Raw genomic sequence first — 21,414 nt, 5'->3', positions numbered from 1 at the left:
CGAAATGTATTCTACAACTACGGTCTACACTACGGCTGAAAAGCTTAACAACTCCAAGAGCATAAATATGAAAAACTCATCTATGGCAAAAATTATAATAAAAAATGTTAAAAAGCATGATAGGAATAAAGTACTTAGAATACACTTGATAGAAATAGACTAATTTCCCTAATTATATACAAATAATAATTTATAAGTGAAAATGAAAAAGACAGGAAACGTAATAGAAAACTGGAGAAAGAACCTGATTAGGCAGTGCATAAAAAGGAATATAAACAGACAAGAAATGATGACTCATCTCTCTCATTATCAAAGAAATGCAAATTAAAATAAAACACCTGTTACCTACCTGACTAACAAAGAGTAAGGTCTCAGACCTTGGTGGCTGGAGTACCTCTTGCTACAAACCCTTTGGAAAGGTAGTCTGGCATTTTCAAAACTAAAAATGCATGCACCCTTTATCTACTAATTTCACTAATGGGAATTTACCCAACAGGTGTTCTCTCATAACATGCAAGAGTATCTATATAAAGATGCTTACTGAAAGTTTGTTTACAATAGCAAAAAACTATAAACAATTTATTTTATTTTATTTTTTTGTCTTTTTGCTATTTCTTGGGCCGCTCCCGCGGCATATGGAGGTTCCCAGGCTAGGGGTCGAATCGGAGCTATAGCTGCCGGCCTACGCCAGGGCCACAGCAACGCGGGATCCGAGCCGCGTCTGCAACCTACACCACAGCTCACGGCAACGCCGGATCGTTAACCCACTGAGCAAGGGCAGGGACCGAACCCGAAACCTCATGGTTCCTAGTTGGATTCGTTAACCACTGCGCCATGATGGGGACTCCCCAAAGAAACTCTTAATATTGGTTATCTCTAAGAGGGACCAGGAACTATTAGGTTATTAGGAGAACACTCTTTATCACTCTCTCCCAGTGAAGATGAGGAAATTCTTGAAAAGGGTCACAATAAAGAATCAGGAATTTAAGTTCCCTAGTATAGCATTATGGCTTTAAAAATCTATCTACCAAATTGAGAGGTCCACTCCAGCGGTACCTGGTGACAGAGGAGAGTCATAGGAACTAGGAGATAAGGAGAAATCAGCTGCTGAATTTCAGATTCTGATACCATATCTATAAAACTTTTTCCATTTTATTTATTATTATTATTATTATTTTTTGGTCTTTTTTGCCTTTTCTAGGGCTGCTCCTGCGGCATATGGAGGTTCTCAGGCTAGGGGTCGAATTGGAGCTGTAGCCACTGGCCTACACCAGAGCCATAGCAACACGGGATCTGAGCCGCGTCTGCGACCTACACCATAGCTCACGGCAACGCCGGATCCTTAACCCACTGAGCAAGGCCAGGGATCGAACCCGCAACCTCATGTTTCCTAGTTGGATTCGCTAACCACTGCAACATGACGGGAACTCCAAACTTTTTCCTTTTTAGACAAATTTTCCCAGAGCCAGATCAAAAGAAAAAGATTCTCTCACCTGGTTCAGGGTTGGAGGATTTATTCCAGGAAGAGTCATAGTAGCATTTTCACTACACTTCAGATAAAGGAAATACAAATACTGGAGAAATAACTGGGTGGGAGAAAAAAAGGACAATTTATCACTTTGATAGAAAAATTTTCTCTACATAAAGGTAACAAAAAGACTGGAAGGAATTTAAAGAGGCTGCTGAATATAATTATATATCAAACAAAAATGAATCAAATGTACTCCCTGCCATGAAAGGGGAGCTCATTTGGCTCGGGAGGGGTGGATGGAGAGCTTGTTTTGTTTTTAAACAAGCAGAGAAGAGACACTCCTTCTCTGGACAGTTGTTCTTAGTTTCTACTCGTTTCTAACTTAGACAGATGAACCTGGTCTTGGGGTTTGGCGCCAGGAACCTGTAAAGCTCTGCCTGCCCCAAACCACACTCGTCTCCTGGGCACAATTTTTCACCATGAAGGCTGGGAAACTTTTTATTCAGATGAAAGAATTGTATAACCTTTCAAATGCCCTAAAAGCTGGTCAAGCAACAACAATTAAACCAGAAGTAAAATCCTCTAAGATCTGTAAGGACACTTACAGTGATATGCTGTGCTGGGATGTCTTTCAAATGCGGCAGAAGAAACGTCTCGCTATACGCCGAGTGAAGAATTGCATTTCTACTTGGGAATAAAGGAAAAGCTTATTTCCACAAAGGCTTTTCTACTGAAATTATGAGGAATTCCCTTCTCCACATTTTTCTAGAAGAGCTCTCCCACTGAACATGCTCCTCAACACTAGAGATCATCTGGAAGAGTTCATTATTACACATAATTGGTATGTTCTCAGTGTACAAATCTCCAGAACTGATAGTGCTTCTAACTTAGTACAGCTTCTTAAATAAGTAAGGTTTAAGGAAGTTGTATGAATATAGGATTGACTGTAATCCATTTTCGGGCAGAAATTAAATTATCTAATTACTTCTTAGTCACCACGTGGCATCTGACCATGTCCCTGGGAAAGAGACAATATACGGGGAACTGTTTCAAAGGATACAACAGCGCTGCTCTCTTGAGTGTAACAGGGCACGAAGTGCTCGCCTCCGCTGTGCCCTGCGGCTTCTCATTTAACTCTTGAGCACAGTCCTCACAGTTATCCTCTTTGGGATTGAAGCCGTTTTGAAAAATTTCAGTGTGTTCTTCCATCTTCTCATCGCCATAGTCAGAAGCTGACTGCACGTTGATATCTGCTTCTTGAAGACTCTCATCACCAATGCTGTTGTGTTAATTGAAAGCAGGAGATAACTCTATCAGTACTGAAACTTACTATAAAGAATTGCATTTCCTTTCTTTTTGATTTTTTATGGCCGCACCTGCAGCATATGGAAGTTTCCAGGCTAGGGGTCAAATCGGAGCTGCAGCTGCCGGCCTACGCCACAGCCAAAGCAATGCCAGATTTGTGCTAAGACTGTGACCTACACCACAGCTCACAGCAATGCTGGATCCTTAACCCGGTGAGTGAGGCCAGGGATTGAACCCGCATCCTCATGGATACTAGTCGGATTCTTAACCCACTGAGCCACAACAGGAACTCCGAGAATTTCATTTTCTAAGCCTTCAGTCTTAGAAGTCTAATGATACAAAAGATTAAGAATGCAGTGAAAGAAAAGGACCATCAGCTTCTAACTTACCTCAAGAAAATTTTTAAGCAAGCGCAGGTGACTGACTCAGGAATGTCAGGGAACTGCTGCAGGCAGAGCTGCAAGATCTGCACATCTGTCTTTTCCAGGGCAACCTCCATTAAGCCAGGGCACAAGCTAAGACCAAAAACATGAACTGCTTTTACATATTAAGAAACTCTCAATTGCAAATGATTCATACGGCTTTTTCAGAGTATGAAAATCAGAACTGTCAAAAACAAGCTCAAAAGAGTTATGCATGTAAAGTTTGGTGTACAGAAACATTTACCTGTAAGAAAGCACATGCGTTTGGATAAGCTGCATCAGAGGGTTTCGGGGATAAAATGATGGTTCTGCTTTACATCGTCCCAGAAGGCCTATTATCACATCCCCAATGACAGTATGAAAGTCAGGTGTCCGCTTAACAGCCAAAAATTTACGTAGTTCTACTTCAATATGTTTTTCTGAATCTTTCTGAAAGTGCAGAGGTAAAAAGTTCAGTCTGGTACATTAATACATGTCACTATGAACTTAAGAGTTTCTGGCACAACATTTTCTTAAATCACTAATAGCATTCATGCATTCCTGTGAAACTGAAGTTGATACTACAAGTTAGTGCACGAAGACGAATTTTGCAAAAAAAAAAAAAAAAAAAAGAAAAAAAACAACCTGAAGGATTTAGAAATCAAAATTTCTAAGAAGCTAAATTACAAGTAGTCAATGCAAAGTTGGATGAGATTTGAGGCCATGACCACAATGATCTCACAAAATACTCATTGAGAGTCAAATAAGCCAAAGTACTGGATCACTCTAACAATCTCAATATAGTATACACATGTTGCCACAGCTACCAAAACGGTCATAAAAGTAAGAGAGAATGGGCAGAGCTTCCTTGCCTGTCCGCCTGCATCTCTCACAAGCGTCCTATTCTAATAAATCTCTTTCTTGTCTATCACTTTATCTCTTGCTGAAATACCACAAAGGGACAATGATAAGGCAAGAAAGAGTTAGGTCTTGGTCCTAGCTCCAGGTAGTTCCAGGACAGAAGTCCTAATCGCTACACTCTTCTTGATTCTGAGGTTTTTCCCTGCTCTTTTCCTTTCTTTCTCCTAGTAACCCACTTTTTATTGCCCCAGCACAAGCATCCTATCCTAATAAATCTATTTCTTGCCTAAAAAAAAAAAAAAAAAAAGTAAGACAGAATGAAAAATACATAGGATTTCTTTTAACCACAAGTTGATTTTTTATATTGCTAATATTTTTAAATTTACCTGTACGGTTGCTAAAAGCTGTGTGGATGCTGGAACCTCTGGCTGTGCACTCACTTCAATTTTCCTTCTCCTTAACTGGAATTAAGTAAATTGATTAGGATCTCAAAACAATACAAAAGGCCCAGTATACATTTAAAAGAATATGAAATGTCCCAGAGAAATTGGCACCCATCTGCTCTAATCACAAATTTTTTTAGCGTTAAATTTTCTTAGAGTGAAAAATGGGTCTATTTTAACTTTTAACTTAAATATCTTTAAGATTTTCATTTCTTTTTTTTTTTTTTTTTTTGTCTTTTTGCCATTTCTTGGGCCGCTCCCGCGGCATATGGATCTTCCCAGGCTAGGGGTCTAATCGGAGCTATAGCTGCCAGCCTACGCCAGAGCCACACCAACGCCGGATCGTTAACCCACTGAGCAAGGCCAAGGATCGAACCCGCAACCTCATGGTTCCTAGTCGGATTCGTTAACCACTGTGCCACGACGGGAACTCCAAGATTTTCATTTCTTCATAAACAAAATAAAATTTCTATAGTTAGGAAGGTATTATTAGTAATTGCAAGCTGGTCCATTTTTGACTCCTGGTCTTAAACACACGCACATAAAGGCTACTAGACGACATGTGTCATTTTTGGATAAGGGCTGTCAGGTTACTGGGTTCAAACTTCAAACTGCCCCGTCACAAGGATCAAGGTATACAGTTACGAATTATTAAAATAATTTAGAAAAAAAATAATTTAGTCTTTTCTGTTTTTTAACACTTGCACTAACATTTAAAAAAACTTACTTTATTGAACTCTAGTTGATTTACGATGTTGTAGTGATTTCTGCTGCACAGTAAAGTGATTCTGTTACACATATTTATATATTCTTTTCCACTATGGTTTATTATAGAATACTGAATATAGTTCCCTGTGCTGTTGTACTAACATTTCTTTTTTTTCTCTTTTTTTGTCTTTTTGCCTTTTCTAGGGCCGCTCCTATGGCACATGGAGGTTCCCAGGGTAGGGGTCTAATCGGAGCTGTAGCCGCCAGCCTACACCACAGCCACAGCAACACAGGATCCGAGCCACATCTGCGACCTACACCACAGCTCACAGCAATGCAGAATCCCCAACCCAGTGAGTGAGGCCAGGGATTGAACCTGCAACCTCATGGTTCCTAGTCGGATTCATTAACTACTGAGACACGAAGGGAACTCCTGTACTAACATTTCTATTTTGACTACTCAACTTACAATTCTCTTTGACTGCTCTGAGTTCTGGGATCCGAGTCCACATCCCAGTGATGTTTCCCAGTTTACGAAATGAGGCATGGCATGAGTGCCTAAGAAAAACACAAAACACGCAATTTGCTGAATTTTTTTAACTACTGCTATTTACCCACCCCATCAAACAAACAAAGAACAATAAAAAACAACCACTAGTGCACAATTCAAGAGAGGCTTTAAAGTCCATTTCATTCTCCTGATAACGTCAGAGCAGTAAATCATAACATCATAAAAGGTTATGTGCCCAGTAATATTAAGCCACCAGACAGGCCACTGGTAAACTAGGGAGGGAAAAAGCAGCACTGATTTTGAAGTGATTTGATTGCCCCTAAAGTCAGAAGAACACTGGTATTCAAAACACACTGCAGCTCTTTAGGCTGCAGTTCTACAATGTAGCCTTCTCCTTACCCTTCTGACCAATGGAATCTGATTGAACACTGGCAATTTCACCATTAAGAACAGGTCAGAATTCCCTGGTGGTCTAGCAGTTAAGGAGCCATGGCATGGGTTTGATTCCTGGCCCAGGAACTTCCTTCCATATGCCGTGAGCGTGGCCAACATAAATAATAAATAAATAAAATAAAAAAAAAAACAGATTATGTAAACTGAAAGCTGTTGAAATCTACATATCCAACCAGAAGTTTATAAAATGGTTTTTAGCAATAAAACAAACATGAAGCTCCTACCTGGATCTTGACTATGCTTGAGTTTCCCAAGAGCACCTGCTAATGATGACACTTCACACTTGTATGGAATTACAGTTAAAAATTTTCCATGCAGTATAAACAAATTTTCGCCGTAATACCAGAGCTGCAAAAAAAGTCATCAAAAATGTAAGCAATCCCTTTTCTAATATCTGATTCACCAAAGCCATATAACTTAAAACAATAGCTTATGGTATGAACAATCTTCATATAACAGAAAAGGACAAGGTAAAGTTAAGTAACTTCCCAGAATAATCTTGTATGTTCAATTTATTAATTGACATAGGTTTATTTTTGCCCATGTCAGAATAATGAAAAATTTAAAGAATATTTTCTTCTGATTCAAAAAAATCTCATCCATACATATATTTAAGGATTTCCTGCTGTGGTGCAAAGGGATTGACAGCATCTCTGCAATGGGTTAAAGAATCCAGCACTGCTAAAGCTGTGGTACAGGTCACAACTGCGACTAGGATCAGATCCCTGGCCCAGGAACTGCATATGCCATGGGCAGTCAAAAAAGGGGGAGAAAAAAAAGGCGCACACACACACACATATATGTATGAATTGTTTAAAATAAATATCATCACTATTATACCTTTATTAACATGACAATCACAAAGACTACTGTAACAAAGGCAAGCTCTTTTGAAGCACTAAATGAAAAGAGCAGAATTTAAGATTCTTGCTATCTCATGATCCCAATTATAATTGTAATAATGAGACAGGTACACGAACAAAAAGCTCAAAGGAACAAGCTCAAAGGAACATGGAAATCAAAAGTAAAGTCTTTTAGGAAGTTTCTTCATGGCATAGTAGGTTAAGGCTCCAGCAATGTTGCAGCTGTGGCGCAGGCTGCAACTGCAGCATGGGTTTGATCCTTGGCCCAGGAACTTCCACATGCTGTGAGTGTGGCCAAACCCCCCCCCCCAAACCAAAACCAAAACCAAAACCAAAAGTAAAGTCTGTTAGAGCAGTGGAATTTTGTTAAAATTATTATTATTATTTTTTTTGTCTTTTCTAAGGCTGCTCCTACAGCATATGGAGGTTCTCAGGCTAGGGGTCTAATCGGAGCTGAAGCCACTGGCCTACGCCAGAGCCACAGCAACGCAGGATCTGAGCCGTGTCTGCGACTTACACCACAGCTCACGGCAATGCCAGATCCTTAACCCACTGAGCAAGACCAGGGATCGAACCCGCAACCTCATGGTTCCTAGTCGGATTCGTTAACCACTGCGCCAGGACGGGAACTCTGTTAAAATTATTTGTTTAGGGAGTTCTCTTGTGGCTTAGTGGGTTAAAGATCCAGTATTGTTAACTGCAGCACCTCAGGTTGCTGCTGAGGCATGGGTTCAATCTGTGGCCTGGGAACTTCTACAGGACAAAGGTGTGACCAAAACCAAAAAATATTTGTTTAAATATAAGTTAGAATTTTATGCTGAGAAATCTAGTTACAACATCCTATATTTTGATTTCCATTTTATTTTTATATGAATATCCATTCACTAAACATCCAGTACCGAGCACCTCTGTTAGACACTAAAGATATAATGAGAACAAAAACGGCAAGGAGGACCCTTGCCTCAGAAAGTCCACAGTCTGGTCAGCTTAATTTTTTTTTTCTTTTTAGGGCCCCACCCATGGCACATGGAAGTTCCCAGGCTCAGGGTCAAATCGGAGTTACAGCTGCCAGCCAACAACACAGCCACAGCAATGTGGGATGTGAGCCACGTCGTCAACCTACACCACAGTTCAAAGCAATGCTGGACCCTTAACCTACTGATCGAGGCCAGGGATCAAACCCACATCCTTATGGATACTAGTCCGGTTCATTAACCATTGAGCCATGAACCATCCTGGTCAGCTTAAATTTTAATTCCTTAGTATTCTTACATGATTCCATGATAACGTTTAACATATAACCTAAAAAGACTAATTTATTAGGAAAAGTAACAGCCCTAGGATATAGTCCAAAAAACAAAAGTTAGATCAAACCAAAGAGAGAGTAAAAGCAAAAGTTTTACTAACTAGCTACTTGTTCTCTCATGATCTAAAATTAGCTTATAATTTAGTCTTTTGAAAGTGACAAATATAAGGAAACTATTAAAACAATAACCAAGTTAAATATAATCTTGGAAGTAGAAATAAAACATTTGTTAGTTTATTTTAATCAAAAACTGCCAAAATATTTAGATCCAAGGAAGCCTCCTCCTTTATGGTTTTATAAGGCACAAAAATAATTACATTTGAAAAAAACCCCAAGTGCAAACAAACACTTACTTGACCACTGGTTCCTTGTGGTAACTCTCTTGAAGTCTGTAGTGTTTGAAATTTTGTATTCCAAATGGAGAGGCATTCTATAAAATAAGATATATAAAATCAGAAGTCATCCGAATATAAATATATGATGCTGGGGGTAGAGGGAGGGCAGGGAGAGAGAAGAGGAAAGTCATGGTTAAACACATAAATCTTGCTTTATTAAGTATAAAAAGGAGTAAAAGACAGAAATTCAAAGATATGTAATCTCATGACAAGAAGTGAACATGTGTGGGGGCAGGGAGCACATGGGAATCTATGTACCCTTCCCTCAATTTTGCCGTGAACCTTAAATTTTTAAAATTAAAAGACTTTTTTTTTTTTGGAGTTCCCTGGCAGAGCAGCAGGTGAAGGATCTGGCATTGTCACTGCAGTGGTTCAGGTCATTGCTGCAGTGTGGGTTCAGTCCCTGACCTGGGAACTTCCCATATGCCACAGGTGTGACCAAAAATAAATTTTTAAAAATAAAATAAAAATTAAGGATTTTTTTTTTTTTGCTTTTTAGGGCCACACCGTGGCATATGGAGGTTCCCAGGCTAGGAGTTGAATTGGAGCTACAGCTGCTGGCCTATACCACAGCCATAGCAACATGGGATCTGAGCCACATCTGCAACCTACATCACAACTCAAAGCAACACGAGATCCACAACCCACTGAACGAGGCCAGGGATCGCACCTGCATCCTCATGGAGCCTAGTCACGTTCATTAACTGCTGAACCATAAAGGTAACTCCAAAATAAGGAATTTTTTATTGAAGTATAGTTGCAATACAGTATTATATAAGTTACAGGTGTATAGTGACTAGCAATTTTTAAAGGTCATATTCCATTTTTTTGGTTTGGTTTTTTTTGTTTTGTCTTTTTAGGGCTGCACTTGCGGCACACGGAAGTTCTCAGGCTAGGGGTTGAATCAGAGCTGTAGCTGACGGCCTGCGCCACAACCACAGCAATACAGAATCTGTGTCCTCATGGATACCAGTCTGGTTTATTACTGCTAAGACATGATGGAAACCCCAGTTATACTCCATTTATAGTTATAAAACATTAGCTATATTCCCTGTGCTGTACAGCATATCCTTGGAGCTTATTTTATACCTAATAATCTGCACTTCTTATTCCCTTACCCCTATTTTGCTGTGATTTATGTAAGTGTTCTATGTTTTCCTTTTAAAAAAGAACGCTTTAATACAGATGCTGCTATGGAAAAATCCCTATCGCAAGTAAGTGGATAAATTCAGGAACACAAAAGAGGTTATGGTATGCTACCATTTGTGTAAAAAGAGAAAACTAAGTAGTAGTAGTATTTGCTTATATACACATTATAAGAACTCTGAAAAGAGACATGGATAATTCTACTGTGGTTAATGAGGTTTTTTTGAGGGGGTGGTAAGAGGGAGAAGCACCGCTTGGTAAAGTGGTTAAAGGCCAGGACTGCAGAGCAGTAGGGTACATGGCATAGAAATCAACCCGCTTGGGCTGAATCCTAGTTCCACCACATAGTTACGCCACGCTTTGGCTTCTGATTTGTAAAAGAGGGGTGATAACCAACTAGATTTTCTTGGGTTGTTGGAGGATTAAATGATACAAATAATAATACACATAAAATACCTGGCACAGGACAGTTACGCTATAAACGGTAGCTCCTCATTTATAAAGTGGGAGAAACCTAAGAACAAACCACACAGATAAGGATGGTGAATGAAGTCTGTAGTTAATAGGGAGCCTGGTCTGAACACAGCAGGGAGCTCTCGCCCGAGACTGGGAGAAGAGACTGGAGAAGGTGGACAGGGTTTAGACTGTGAGACTGCTGAATGCTAACCCACAGACTCAGTGTTTTATAGTGTAGGCTGGGAGCCCCCTGTCCTGCATGGCCAGGAGCAATGGCAACGGGGTGTGCCTCATGACAGACGACAGCTCTGGGAGGGTGGAGGGGTGTTTTGGGGGTGAGGAGGGGAGGTGATGATGAAAACCCTTCCCTGCCGTCACAAAGAGGAAAGGCATACTAGCAGTACCCAAATGTCAAGGTAATGCATTTATATTCTGTTGAAAACACCACCAAGGTAGGAATTCTACCCTTTCCTGCCAGGCTTACCAATGTTCCCAACACCTACAAGCAGGCACAGATATTCGCCGTTTTTATTTCTTTAAGACACTGGTGATGAGCAAGGTAGTGAGTGACACAAGAAAATGTTTTGGAGAAACTGATCAAGGCAAGATGAAATCAAAGTACTATTCAAGAATTAGGAAACTACAAAAATAAATTAAGTACAGTGATAAAGACAATGAATTCCGGTGGTAATAAATAAATGACAAAGAAAAAGGAGACTAAAAAGTACACTTTGATAGAAAAAAGTCCAAAAGACTTCTTAACTGACTGGATTTCAGTTACCTTTAGAAGCTGATGGTGGGGGTCCCAGGACTGCTATGTGATCTTGATCCAGGACAGTGAATGCAACGCCACTTCGAGCACTGCCACACACTACGGACTTAAGCAGCAGTGACCTCACTACCCTCTGATTTTTTTCTGGGTCACTTGGATGTATTGGTATCAGGGTCTCATATACACACCCATCGGAGCCTGTTGAAAACAAGTGTTTCTTGTTGATTATTGGATAAAGGATAGTTCTATATATGTTATAGTTAAAGGTACCAAACTGTTTATATGATTTTACCAATTTGATGAAGGATCCAACCATAAAAATAAACAAGTGTAACAATCACATCACTCTACACTTACCCGTAAAGAATGTACCACAGGAGTTCCCTTGTGGCACAGCAGCATTGTCACTGCAGCAGCTTAGGTTACTGCTGTGGCACAGGTTCAATTCCTGGCCTAGATTTTACATGCTGCAGGTGCAGCCAAAAACAAAAACCAAAAATCCAAAAAACCACAAACCAAAAGTTGAGGGAGGAGAAATAGTAATAAAAATATCAGTAAGAAATGTCATAATAGCAATGATATAAAAATAGTAAATACCTGTAATAACTTAAAATGTAAGGGGACTGCCAAGAATATAGACAATGCAGTCACTAAAAGGCTCTCTCTCTCATTAGAAGTTAATTAGCATCCTCGTCTAAACATTACACTTCTTGTTACTACATCACCCTGAAAACCCTATGAAACTGGTAGGCTTTGTAGGGCATCTGAATGTTGGGCAACCTCATGTGGTTCTAGCTACATGACGTGAAGAGTTCATGACCTTTTGGTTCAGACGCCCTTACTTCATTGTTCAAAAGTTAAAACACAACACAAGCTGCTGTTTGAAAATAAATAGGTCCTAGAGGTTAAACTTTAAGAAAACCAGTCCCTCTTAAGCAAAAGTATTAAGCAGATTCCTGCGACCCTCCAGATGTGATAAATAACAGGAGCCTTTTTCTTAATAGGCATTGCAAACAGTTGTACATTGAAAAGCTTCACAAAGATTTTAAATTGTGATAACATGGAACTGTTTCCTAAATAATGCTCTTCTTTCTTCCTCCTTTAACCTTCTCATGACAACTTCAAAAGAAGCCATAAAGGGCGGGGGGAGAGAATACCACAAAGGCACTTTCCCCTCTAGCTGCATAAGACTGGGATTAAACTTCAGAGCATTACGTGGAGGTAAACACCAAGGCATTAAAAAAAAAATCTGTAAAACGCCAGCTGGCAGAGGCCAAGACTGCTCTGTCCTTTTACCCATCTGTCCCTACTGTTCAAGAAGGGCGAAGTCTATCTTTAAGGTTGAAAAAGAAGAATGGAGGGGCCACTCAGTACCAACCTTAGGTATTTTATGGTTCGCTAATTACAGTATCCAAAAAAACTACACTTATCATAGTAAAGATAAAAAGTAATTTTTCCTTTTTTATTGATATTATTATTTAGTGCTTATGATAAATTTCAAGTCATGAAAGTTACCTGCAGAGAACTACTGACCTAATGCACAGCTAGACATGGCAAAATGCAAAAAGTCCAGGCATCGGTGCTTGGAAGGAAGCACAGAAAGGGGAGGACTACAACTGAAAACTGCAAAAACCAAAGACTCTAACTTAAAAGAAAACACTATCCTTTATAATACCCCTTTATTTACAAACTCTGAACGTTTAAAGAAAAATTCTTACTTAATGACATCAGAGAGATGACTTTCCGATCCACAGACATACTAAAACTCTGTATAACAGATTTTTCTTCTTGTCCAAGTAAAAGTGCATATTTACATAGGACACGTGAGCTAAACTTCTGTACGTACGCAAAATAATTTCCATGCTGAAAAGAAAAAAAAAAGTTACTTTATTTTAAAAATACTGGAGTTTCCTGGTAGCTCAATGGCTTAAGGATCTGGGGTTGTCACTGCTGTGGTGTGGGTTCGATGCCTCAGACATGGACCCCCCCCAAAAAAAAAAAAAAAAAAAAAAAATCCCATTTCCACCAACTATATTTAAATGCTAAGAACCTACTGTCAGTCACCCTGTTGTTAATTCAACAAGTGCTTAAAAACCTCTCTGCCAGTTAAATTTTAAAATTTATAAAAATATTATCTCTTTAATTCAGGCATAAAAATAATTATAACTAAAAGGCATTCTAGTATTTTGAAAAGATAATAAAAGTCTTCTAAGAGGAACACCAAAGTCTAATTTTAGTTTTATTAAAAAAATTTTTTTTTTCTTTTCAGGACTGCACTTACCGCACATGTAAGTTCCCAGGCTAGGGAGCTGAACTGGAGTTGCAGCTGTGGGCCTATGACACAGCCACAGCAACACCAGATCCAAACCATATCTGTGACCCACACCGCATCTCATGGCAATGCTGGATCCTTAACCCACTGGGTGAGGCCAGGGATCAAACTTGCCTCCTCATGGATATTAGTTGGGTTCTTAACCCCCTGAGCCTCCAAAAGAACTCCTAATTTTAATTTTAAAATTAATACAAGTGACTCTGAAATGTCACAAAATGGGCTAAGAATTAAAGGTATCATTTACCTTTTCGGTAATAAAAATTAGCACAGGATGCCTAAATACCATGAAAAGCTTTGCCCACCTAAAAAAAGAAAAAGAAAAATTATAAAATGCCAACTTGACAGATAAGAGAAACACATCATCAATCTAAATGTAAGGGATTGTTTTATTAGATATTTTCTAGAGCCAGAGGGCAATCAGAGAACAGTTAATTCAGTGTTTCAAAGTATATACCACAGGGAACTAGTAGGCATTCCTCCGTCGAATGTATCTCTGGATTAAATGCAAGTTGCTGAGCTTACCAGAGCTTTAAAGATAATAATATGAACGGTAAAGCACCAAGGGTGTATGAGACAAGATGCTGAATTTCACAAACTTCTTTGACTTGCTCCCATTTTCTGAGAGCCACTGTGGGGTCTAACGTTCTGAGAAAAACATTAGCATCTCATCTGCTTTCTTCAGGTGACAGAAGAAAACTAAGGTCCAGGGAGGGTACAAGGCCTGAAACCAAGGCTGCACAGCAATTTTCTGGCAAAGTGGGGATTAGAACTCAAATTCTCTACCTATATCTTTATTCCTAACGATTTCCTCCAAATGCAGCTGCTCACAGAGGCATTCGTCGGGTCTCAGATATAACTGGTCATCATCCAGGTTGTTCACTGACTATGTACAAGTCCTCACTGGGACTCGAGGCAGCAAGTCAATCACACAGGAAACATGTGATGAAAGAAAGGGGACTGAAGAGATGTGAAGTCACGTGATTTCTTTCTATCATTTGCATGAACCATTTTCCCTGTTTTATTCCAGAATCTGGGAAAGCAGAGGTCTCAATGCACTATCCTGATTCCACTAAAAACAAGCTGCACATTTCTTCAGGGGAAAGCGTTCTGACCTCAGCAGTCTGGGCAACACAACAGAACATTCTGGTCTTGGGGGATTACTCTCTTCATTTTCAAATTACTGACTATCCATTTCTGTCATTAAGACAGACTCATTTGGCCTTGGTTTCCTCAATCACTTATCACCCTAGAGGCATTTGGGGGATGTGATTTTGGCTAATGTCTCACAGATTTTAATTAGGTTATTTTTTTTTCCTTTTGTCTTTTTAGGGCCACACCCGAGGCATATGGAGGTTCCAGGCTAGGGGTCTAATGGAGCTGCTGCTGCCAGGCTACACCACAGCCACAGCAATGCCAGATCCGAGCTGCATCTGTGACCTACACCACAGCTCACAGCAACGCAGGATCCTTAACCCATTGAGCAAGGCCAAGGAGCGAACCTACAACCTCATGGTTTCTAGTCAGATTCGTTTCTGCTGTGCCAGGACGGGAACTCCTAATTAGGTTATTTTTATTAGGTTTATAACCAAAATACTTTTGAACAAGGCAAAGATATCATAAAAAACACATAGGGAGTTCTCTTCGTGGCTCAGTGGTTAACAAACCTGACTAGGATCCATGAGACTTCGGTTAGATCCCTGGCCTCACTCAGTGGGTTAAGAATCCGGCATTGCTGTGGCTGTGGTGTAGGTCAGCAGCTGTAACTCCGATTGGACCCCTAGCTTGGGAACTTCCACATGCTGTGGGTGTGGCCTTAAAAAATGACAAAACAAAACAAAATACACAGTGCATTTTCTTTTTTCTTTTTTTTTTTGCTTTTTAGGGCCGCACCCAAGGCATATGGAGGTTCCCAGCGTAGGGGTCGAATCTGAGCTATAACTGCCGGCCTACACCACAGCCATAGCAATGGCAGATCCGAGCCACATCTGCGACTTATGCCACAGCTCAAGGCAAAGCTAGATCCTTAACCCACTGAGAAAGGCCAGGGATCGAACCCGCAACCTCATGGTTCCTAGCCGGATTCATTTCCGCTACACCACAATGGGAACTCCAGTGCATTTTCATTTTGGTAAAAATTTACTTACAAGTATTGGAACTTACTTAATCACTTCTTCATCAGAGATAACAGTTTCGATTTTCTGCTGGGGCTCTGCAAGCAAGGCCTCTAAACCACGAACGGCACCTTCCTTGAATAGCACCAAGGGTTCTGTCCCCTGTACTGAATGTATTCTATATACCTCAGCCGACAACTAGAAGAACATAGAAATATTTTAATTTTTATTCTAAAGCAACTGCCACCTAATAGAATATTTACAGAAGGCTTATCTTTAAGGGACTGCTTTGTTTTCACTTTGATTCAATTTTGTTTTATAATTACGTATGGTTCCAAAGTCAAATCTACAACATAAAATACACTCAGAAGTCTAACTTGAGTTCCTCTTCTCTCCATCCTCTCTCCTGTGAGTAATCACTTCTATTCATTTTTGGTTTATCTTTCTATTATAAATACTGGTGATGAGGCTATAACTTGCATCTCGCAAAGCTAGAGGCTGGGAGAGGTACAAACAAAGCCAGCAATGCAGAGTTATAAGCAGTTCTGGTGTTAGATAAAGACAGATGCCATATATAAATACATGCCATATATATATATATAACTATAGCCTGCAAGCCCAAGAAAAGAAACTAATACCATATGTAGGATTAAAAAAAAAAAAAAACAACCAACCCACTGTGTAAAATTCAGGATCGTGTTACTGCAGGGTAAAGGAAACGACTGGAGCCAAAAGACAGCACAGGTAGCTGTCTGTTTCAAGGGTCCAGGTGACAACTGCCATTATATTTGAATCAGCTCTATTGTGAACCACTTCTAAAATGTGCCAATTAGACATTTAGAACCAGAAGGAACTTTCAATATTAACCTTGTTTGAGACCTTCATAAGACAAAGTTAATTAACATACTTTAGGTCGTTAGCATAAAAGGCACAGTTAGTCATGGTTTTTTTTTTTTTAACTACATTATGTGCCACTCTTAAAATGCATAATGCATGAAACTTGCAGGATCTAGTCTACCTTTTTTTGTTTGTTTTTTTTTGGCTGCACCCATGGCATGTGAAAGCTCCCAGGCCAGGAAGTAAACCTGCACCACAGCAGCAACCCGAGCCACTGCAGTGACAATGCTGGATCCTTAACCCACTGTGCCACAAGAGAACTCTTATTCTATTTTAATAAAGGGAACAGTGAAGTTCATTTATTCTCACAAGGGACACACCACAAACATTGAAACTCATGGAAATAACTATAAATTTATCATTCATGAATTATTTAAATCTTCAACCACAAATGATAACATATTAAATAACATTTTCTAACATATTAAACTCATAAATTGAGAAATTTTATCAAGATAAACTGTACAATAACTAGAATGAAAATTGAGGAGTTCCCACTGTGGCTCAATGGAAACAAATCTGACTAGCATTCATGAGGACGCAGGTTTGATCCCTGGCCTTGCTCAGTGGGTTAAAGACCCTGCATTGCTGTGAGCTGTGGTGTAGGCTGCAGATGCGGCTCAGATCTGGCGTTGCTGAGGCTGTGGCATAGCTCTGCGGCTACAGCTCCGATTCATCCCCTAGCCTGGGAACCTCCATATGCCACAGGTGTAGCCCTGAAAAGATTAAAAAAATAAGAAAGAAAAATTGATTATAACCTTTATGTCATGTTCGCAGATGATTTAAGATAAATAACTGCTACATTGCAAATCATCCCATCTCACCGATAAACTAAATAAATACGTTGGAAAATCCAAAGACTTACTGTAGCTTTAAATACTTTATCCAGGTTTACATCCTCATTATTCCATATCCTCAAGACCTTAAATCAAAACATACACATTAAAAAAGCATTCCAATTTCCATTTACGTACAAAACAAACAGTTAATAAGTCAACACTTGCATTGTTATATAAAACTCTTGAAACTCACCTTATTATCGTGTACAACAATATACTCTCCAGTTTGAAAGTTGCACACAGCTGGACATGTTATAATTTGACCTTGTTTCACTGACCAGCTCCCCAAAGGTTTCTGATCGGAAACCTAATGAAATTAACATACAATATTCAAAAAGTCAGTTTTAGGCATTAAAGCAATTAAATTTACATTTGAAACAAAAGAATAATTCATTAAAAAGATAGCATTCAGGAGTTCCTGTTGTGGCGCAGCAGAAACGAATCCGACTAGGAACCATGAGATTGTGGGTTCGATATCTGGCCTTGCTGAGTGGGTTAAGGGTTGGGCGTTGCCGTGAGCTGTGGTGTAGGTTGCAGATGCAGCTCGGATCCAGCGTTGCTGTGGCCCTGGTGTAGGCCAGTGGCTACAGCTCCGATTCGACCCCTAGCCTGGGAACCTCCATATGCTGCGGGAGCGGCCCAAAGAAATAGCAAAAAGACCAAAAAAAAAAAAAAAAAAAAAAAAAATTGATTCTGTTATGCCTTTGAACAGGGGCATGGGAAATAAAGAAAGGACAGGTGGAATCATACCAATTCTCATCAGCCACTCTATTCCTACACAGGAACTGCAAAAACCCCACTTGACAGGTAAAAACCAATGGTGTCATCAGAAGAATCAGAACAAGCAAACATATATGGAAATGTTGGCAACCTGTTCCCAAACTTCAAAGCAGACAGCTAGCGTTTTTGCTTTTTTTTTAAACTGAAGTATAGCTGCTGTACAACATTATATGTTACAGGTGTACAATACAGTGATTCACAATTTTAAAGGTTATATACTCCATTTACTGTTATTATAAAATATTGGCTCTATTTCCCATGTTGTACAATATATCCTTGTAACTTATTTTATACCTAGTAGTTTATACCTCTTACTACTTCCCCTTCCTCCATACTGACCCTCCCCCCTCACTCTCCCCACTGGTAACCACTAGTTCGTTTGCCTTATCTGTGAATCTGCTTGTTTCTGTTATAATCATTAGTTTGTTGCACTGTTTTAGATTCCACATATAAGTGACATCATACAATATGTGTCTTTCTCTGACTGATTTCACTTGGCACAATGCCCTTGAAGTCCATCCCTGTCACTGCAATAGCAAAATTTCATTCTTTTTAATGGCTGGGTAGTATTCCAACTGTGTGTGTGTGTATACACACACACACAAACACATATATTAGCGCACGCTCGTCCCCACCCCACCTGTTTTTTACCCACTTGCCTGTTGCTTCCATGTCTTAGCAACTGATTTTAAATAATGCTGCTATTAAACACTGGGTGCATGCATTTTTTTTTTTTTTTTTTTTTTTTGCTTTTTAGGGCCAAACCTGCTGCATATTGAAGTTCCCACGCTAGGAGTCAAATTGGAACTGTAGCTGCAGGCCTATGCAACAGCCACAGCAATTTGGGATCCAGCCGTGTCTGCCACCTACACCACAGCTCATGGCAACGCTGGATCCACTGAGCCACACCCACTGAGCCAGACCAGGGATTGAACCTGCATCTTCATGGATACTAGTCAGGTTCATTACTACTGAGCCACAACAGGAACTCCGGTATCTTTTCGAATTAACGTTTCTATTTTTTTTTCAAATATGCACCCAGGAGTTAAACTGCTGGGACTTAATGGAAGTTCTATTTTTAGTTTTTTGAGAAAGCTCCATACTGTCTTCCATGGTGTCTGCACGAATTTACATTCCCACCAACAGTGTATGAGAGTTCCCTTTCCTCCACGTCCTTACCAATATTTGCTATTTGTGTTCTTTTTGATGATGGACATTCTGAGAGGTGTGTGGTGATATCTCATTATAGTTTTGGTTTGCATTTCCCTGACGATTAGCGACTGCTGAGATTGCTAGCTTCTTAAAGATACAGAAACCTGGAGTTCCCGTTGTGGCTCAGCGGTAACAAACAAGAATGGTTCTGATCCTTGATCTCACTCAGTGGGGTAAGGATCCTGGAGCCGTGGTGTGGGTCTCGCAGATCCCCTGCTGCTGCTCACCTAGCCTGGGAACTTATCACGTGCCGCAGGTACAGTCCTAAAAAGACAAAAACAAAAACAAACCAAAAACCCCCCAAAACCAAAAAGAACCCCCAACAAAACCACCCCAAAACCAAAAAAATCCAAAAACAAAAACTCCCGTTAAACTAAGTTCAGCAGCTCACATAAAAATACTTTCTACAAGCCTACTACAAGCAAAGTTTAAGGTGTCGTAGTCCGTCGTTAGACTGAAAAGGGGGCGGGGTGTGTAGATTTCAAGGGACACAACTCCAGATTTCACAGGGTGAACCACAGCTGTCAACAGACCGGTCACTCGGATTTAAAATTCCTACCAAGCTGCCAAGAAAACGAAAAACAAAAACAAAAACAAAAAAAGAAAGAGAAAAAGAAGACACCTACAAAACCTTTTTTCCCGCCTAACGAGTGGTAGGAAATGTTATGGACAGAATGCGAAACTAACATCAATGACATCTCCCACCCAACCAATCTCTGTTCAACCCTTCTGCGGGAGGCCTGGGTAGACAGAGACCCCAGGAGGGGATCTTAGCAAGGCTATCTGAAAGCACAGGTTTCCTTTCCTTTCCTAGTCTAGCCCACGTGCACTTAAGATGCTCTGCCGCCTGCAACTCGGAGATATGCCTTGCTCTTCGGGGAAACAATCGAGTCAGATTCTAACCTCACTCAGCGTCCCGAAGAGGCCATGCCGCCTCTCCACTAAGTCTGCTGAACGATGTCCCCGAAGCTGTGAGAAACCCGTGGTTACGACTTCGCGCTCAGAAAGGGGCGAAACGGCAACGAGGGCGTTCCAAGACTATCGCTCTCACCTTATAGAGAATGACCGTCCTGCCGCTGTCCGTCACTAGAAATTGGTCTGTTTTGTCGCTCTGCTCCACTCCTAGGGGTCCGTCAGGCCCAGAACCCAGGGGTACCGCAGTCAACGTGAATCCCTCCTCCAGGGCTGCCATTTTGGCCCAACTTACGCACGGCCGCGCAGCCCTCCCGGCAGGCTTCGCGCTTTCTCTCGCGAGAACTAGGAGGCCGACTGGCACTAAGTGAGAAACCTGCTTGCGGAGTCTGCGACCTCTGGCGGGCAGAGATCGCTAGTGGCGCTGCGGTCGACGTCGGGTGGGCGGGGCCTGGAACTTGCGTCTAGACTCCGCCTCCCAGGCCAGAGTCCCGAGTCCCGGATGCACCGCTCTGTGGGGAAAGGGTGGGTGGCAGGGGAAACCTTACCTGTTGGGTGGTATCGCCGCTGAGCCTTTTTCAGCTACGAATTTGAGAGGCTGAGGGGTGGGTGTGGCAAGTGGCGGGATATAAATAAACTCAATGTTTTCACTTGAAGCGAACTCTCTAGGAATTCCTTCCACAGCTTCTTGGAATAATGTCCCAAGGGAAAAATATTTCTCTCTTCAGATTAACTCTTAACGTGCTGAACTGAAATGCCTAATCCCCCCTGCTTCTCAGAACCCGCCGCAAAGATCTAGTCTCTGCGGCCTTTCGGGCCTCCCAGGTTTTCTCTCCCGGTTCTCTGAGCACCGGCGGGGACATCTCTCCAGCTTTTAGGAAATTCAGACTTGTCCCAGGAAGCGGATGACGTCTAAGGTCCCCCTGGGCAATTTTTGGCAAAGCCATTTCCTTGGGAGGTTTTTGAGATAAACGTGACTAACGCAGTCAATACTGTCAAAACTCAGAAAAGATAAATCGTGCATGTTCTTAGGGAGGAAACATCTAAATAGGCGATTACCAGGCCACAAGCATTACAACACAGGAGAAAGGCTATGCAGCTATTATGAAAGAAGTACGTAGCTACCGTAAATTCTTAATAAGGATAACAGGTCTTCTTTTTCTTTTTTTTTGTCTTTTTTGCCTTTTCTAGGGCCGCTTCCGCGGCATATGGAGATTCCCAGGCTAGGGGTCTAATCGGA

At 40.7% G+C, this 21,414-nt stretch overlaps 1 protein-coding gene across 4 annotated transcripts in view; it reads right to left on the bottom strand.

Moving 5' to 3' along the window:
- Window positions 1-20,467, bottom strand: part of NOL11 (nucleolar protein 11) — a 63,530-nt gene extending 43,063 nt beyond the window's left edge. For all 4 annotated transcript variants that reach the window (XR_014820935.1, XR_014820934.1, XR_014820936.1 and 1 more), the window contains exons 1-16: window positions 20,314-20,467; window positions 17,464-17,577; window positions 17,297-17,353; window positions 15,584-15,732; window positions 13,668-13,725; window positions 12,810-12,954; window positions 11,101-11,289; window positions 8,676-8,752; window positions 6,378-6,501; window positions 5,659-5,747; window positions 4,425-4,499; window positions 3,443-3,627; window positions 3,166-3,291; window positions 2,532-2,750; window positions 2,077-2,155; window positions 1,494-1,586 (exon numbers count right to left, since the gene is read on the bottom strand). Coding sequence is in view for 1 of the 4 variants with exons in the window: in XM_003131277.6 (XP_003131325.1) it covers window positions 1,494-1,586; window positions 2,077-2,155; window positions 2,532-2,750; window positions 3,166-3,291; window positions 3,443-3,627; window positions 4,425-4,499; window positions 5,659-5,747; window positions 6,378-6,501; window positions 8,676-8,752; window positions 11,101-11,289; window positions 12,810-12,954; window positions 13,668-13,725; window positions 15,584-15,732; window positions 17,297-17,353; window positions 17,464-17,577; window positions 20,314-20,454 (1,920 nt within the window). In the remaining 3 variants the exon portion in view is untranslated. The remainder of the gene's footprint in view (window positions 1-1,493; window positions 1,587-2,076; window positions 2,156-2,531; window positions 2,751-3,165; window positions 3,292-3,442; window positions 3,628-4,424; window positions 4,500-5,658; window positions 5,748-6,377; window positions 6,502-8,675; window positions 8,753-11,100; window positions 11,290-12,809; window positions 12,955-13,667; window positions 13,726-15,583; window positions 15,733-17,296; window positions 17,354-17,463; window positions 17,578-20,313) is intronic.
- Between the last annotated feature and the right edge of the window lie 947 nt (window positions 20,468-21,414).

The sequence above is a fragment of the Sus scrofa genome, chromosome 12 (genome assembly GCF_054392235.1).
Source record: "Sus scrofa isolate SSC_HxYL_T2T_F1_AM1 chromosome 12, Sscrofa_HxYL_maternal_Yorkshire_Landrace_v2.0, whole genome shotgun sequence".
Lineage (NCBI taxonomy): Eukaryota > Metazoa > Chordata > Mammalia > Artiodactyla > Suidae > Sus > Sus scrofa.
This window is presented reverse-complemented; position numbering and strand designations above follow the sequence as displayed.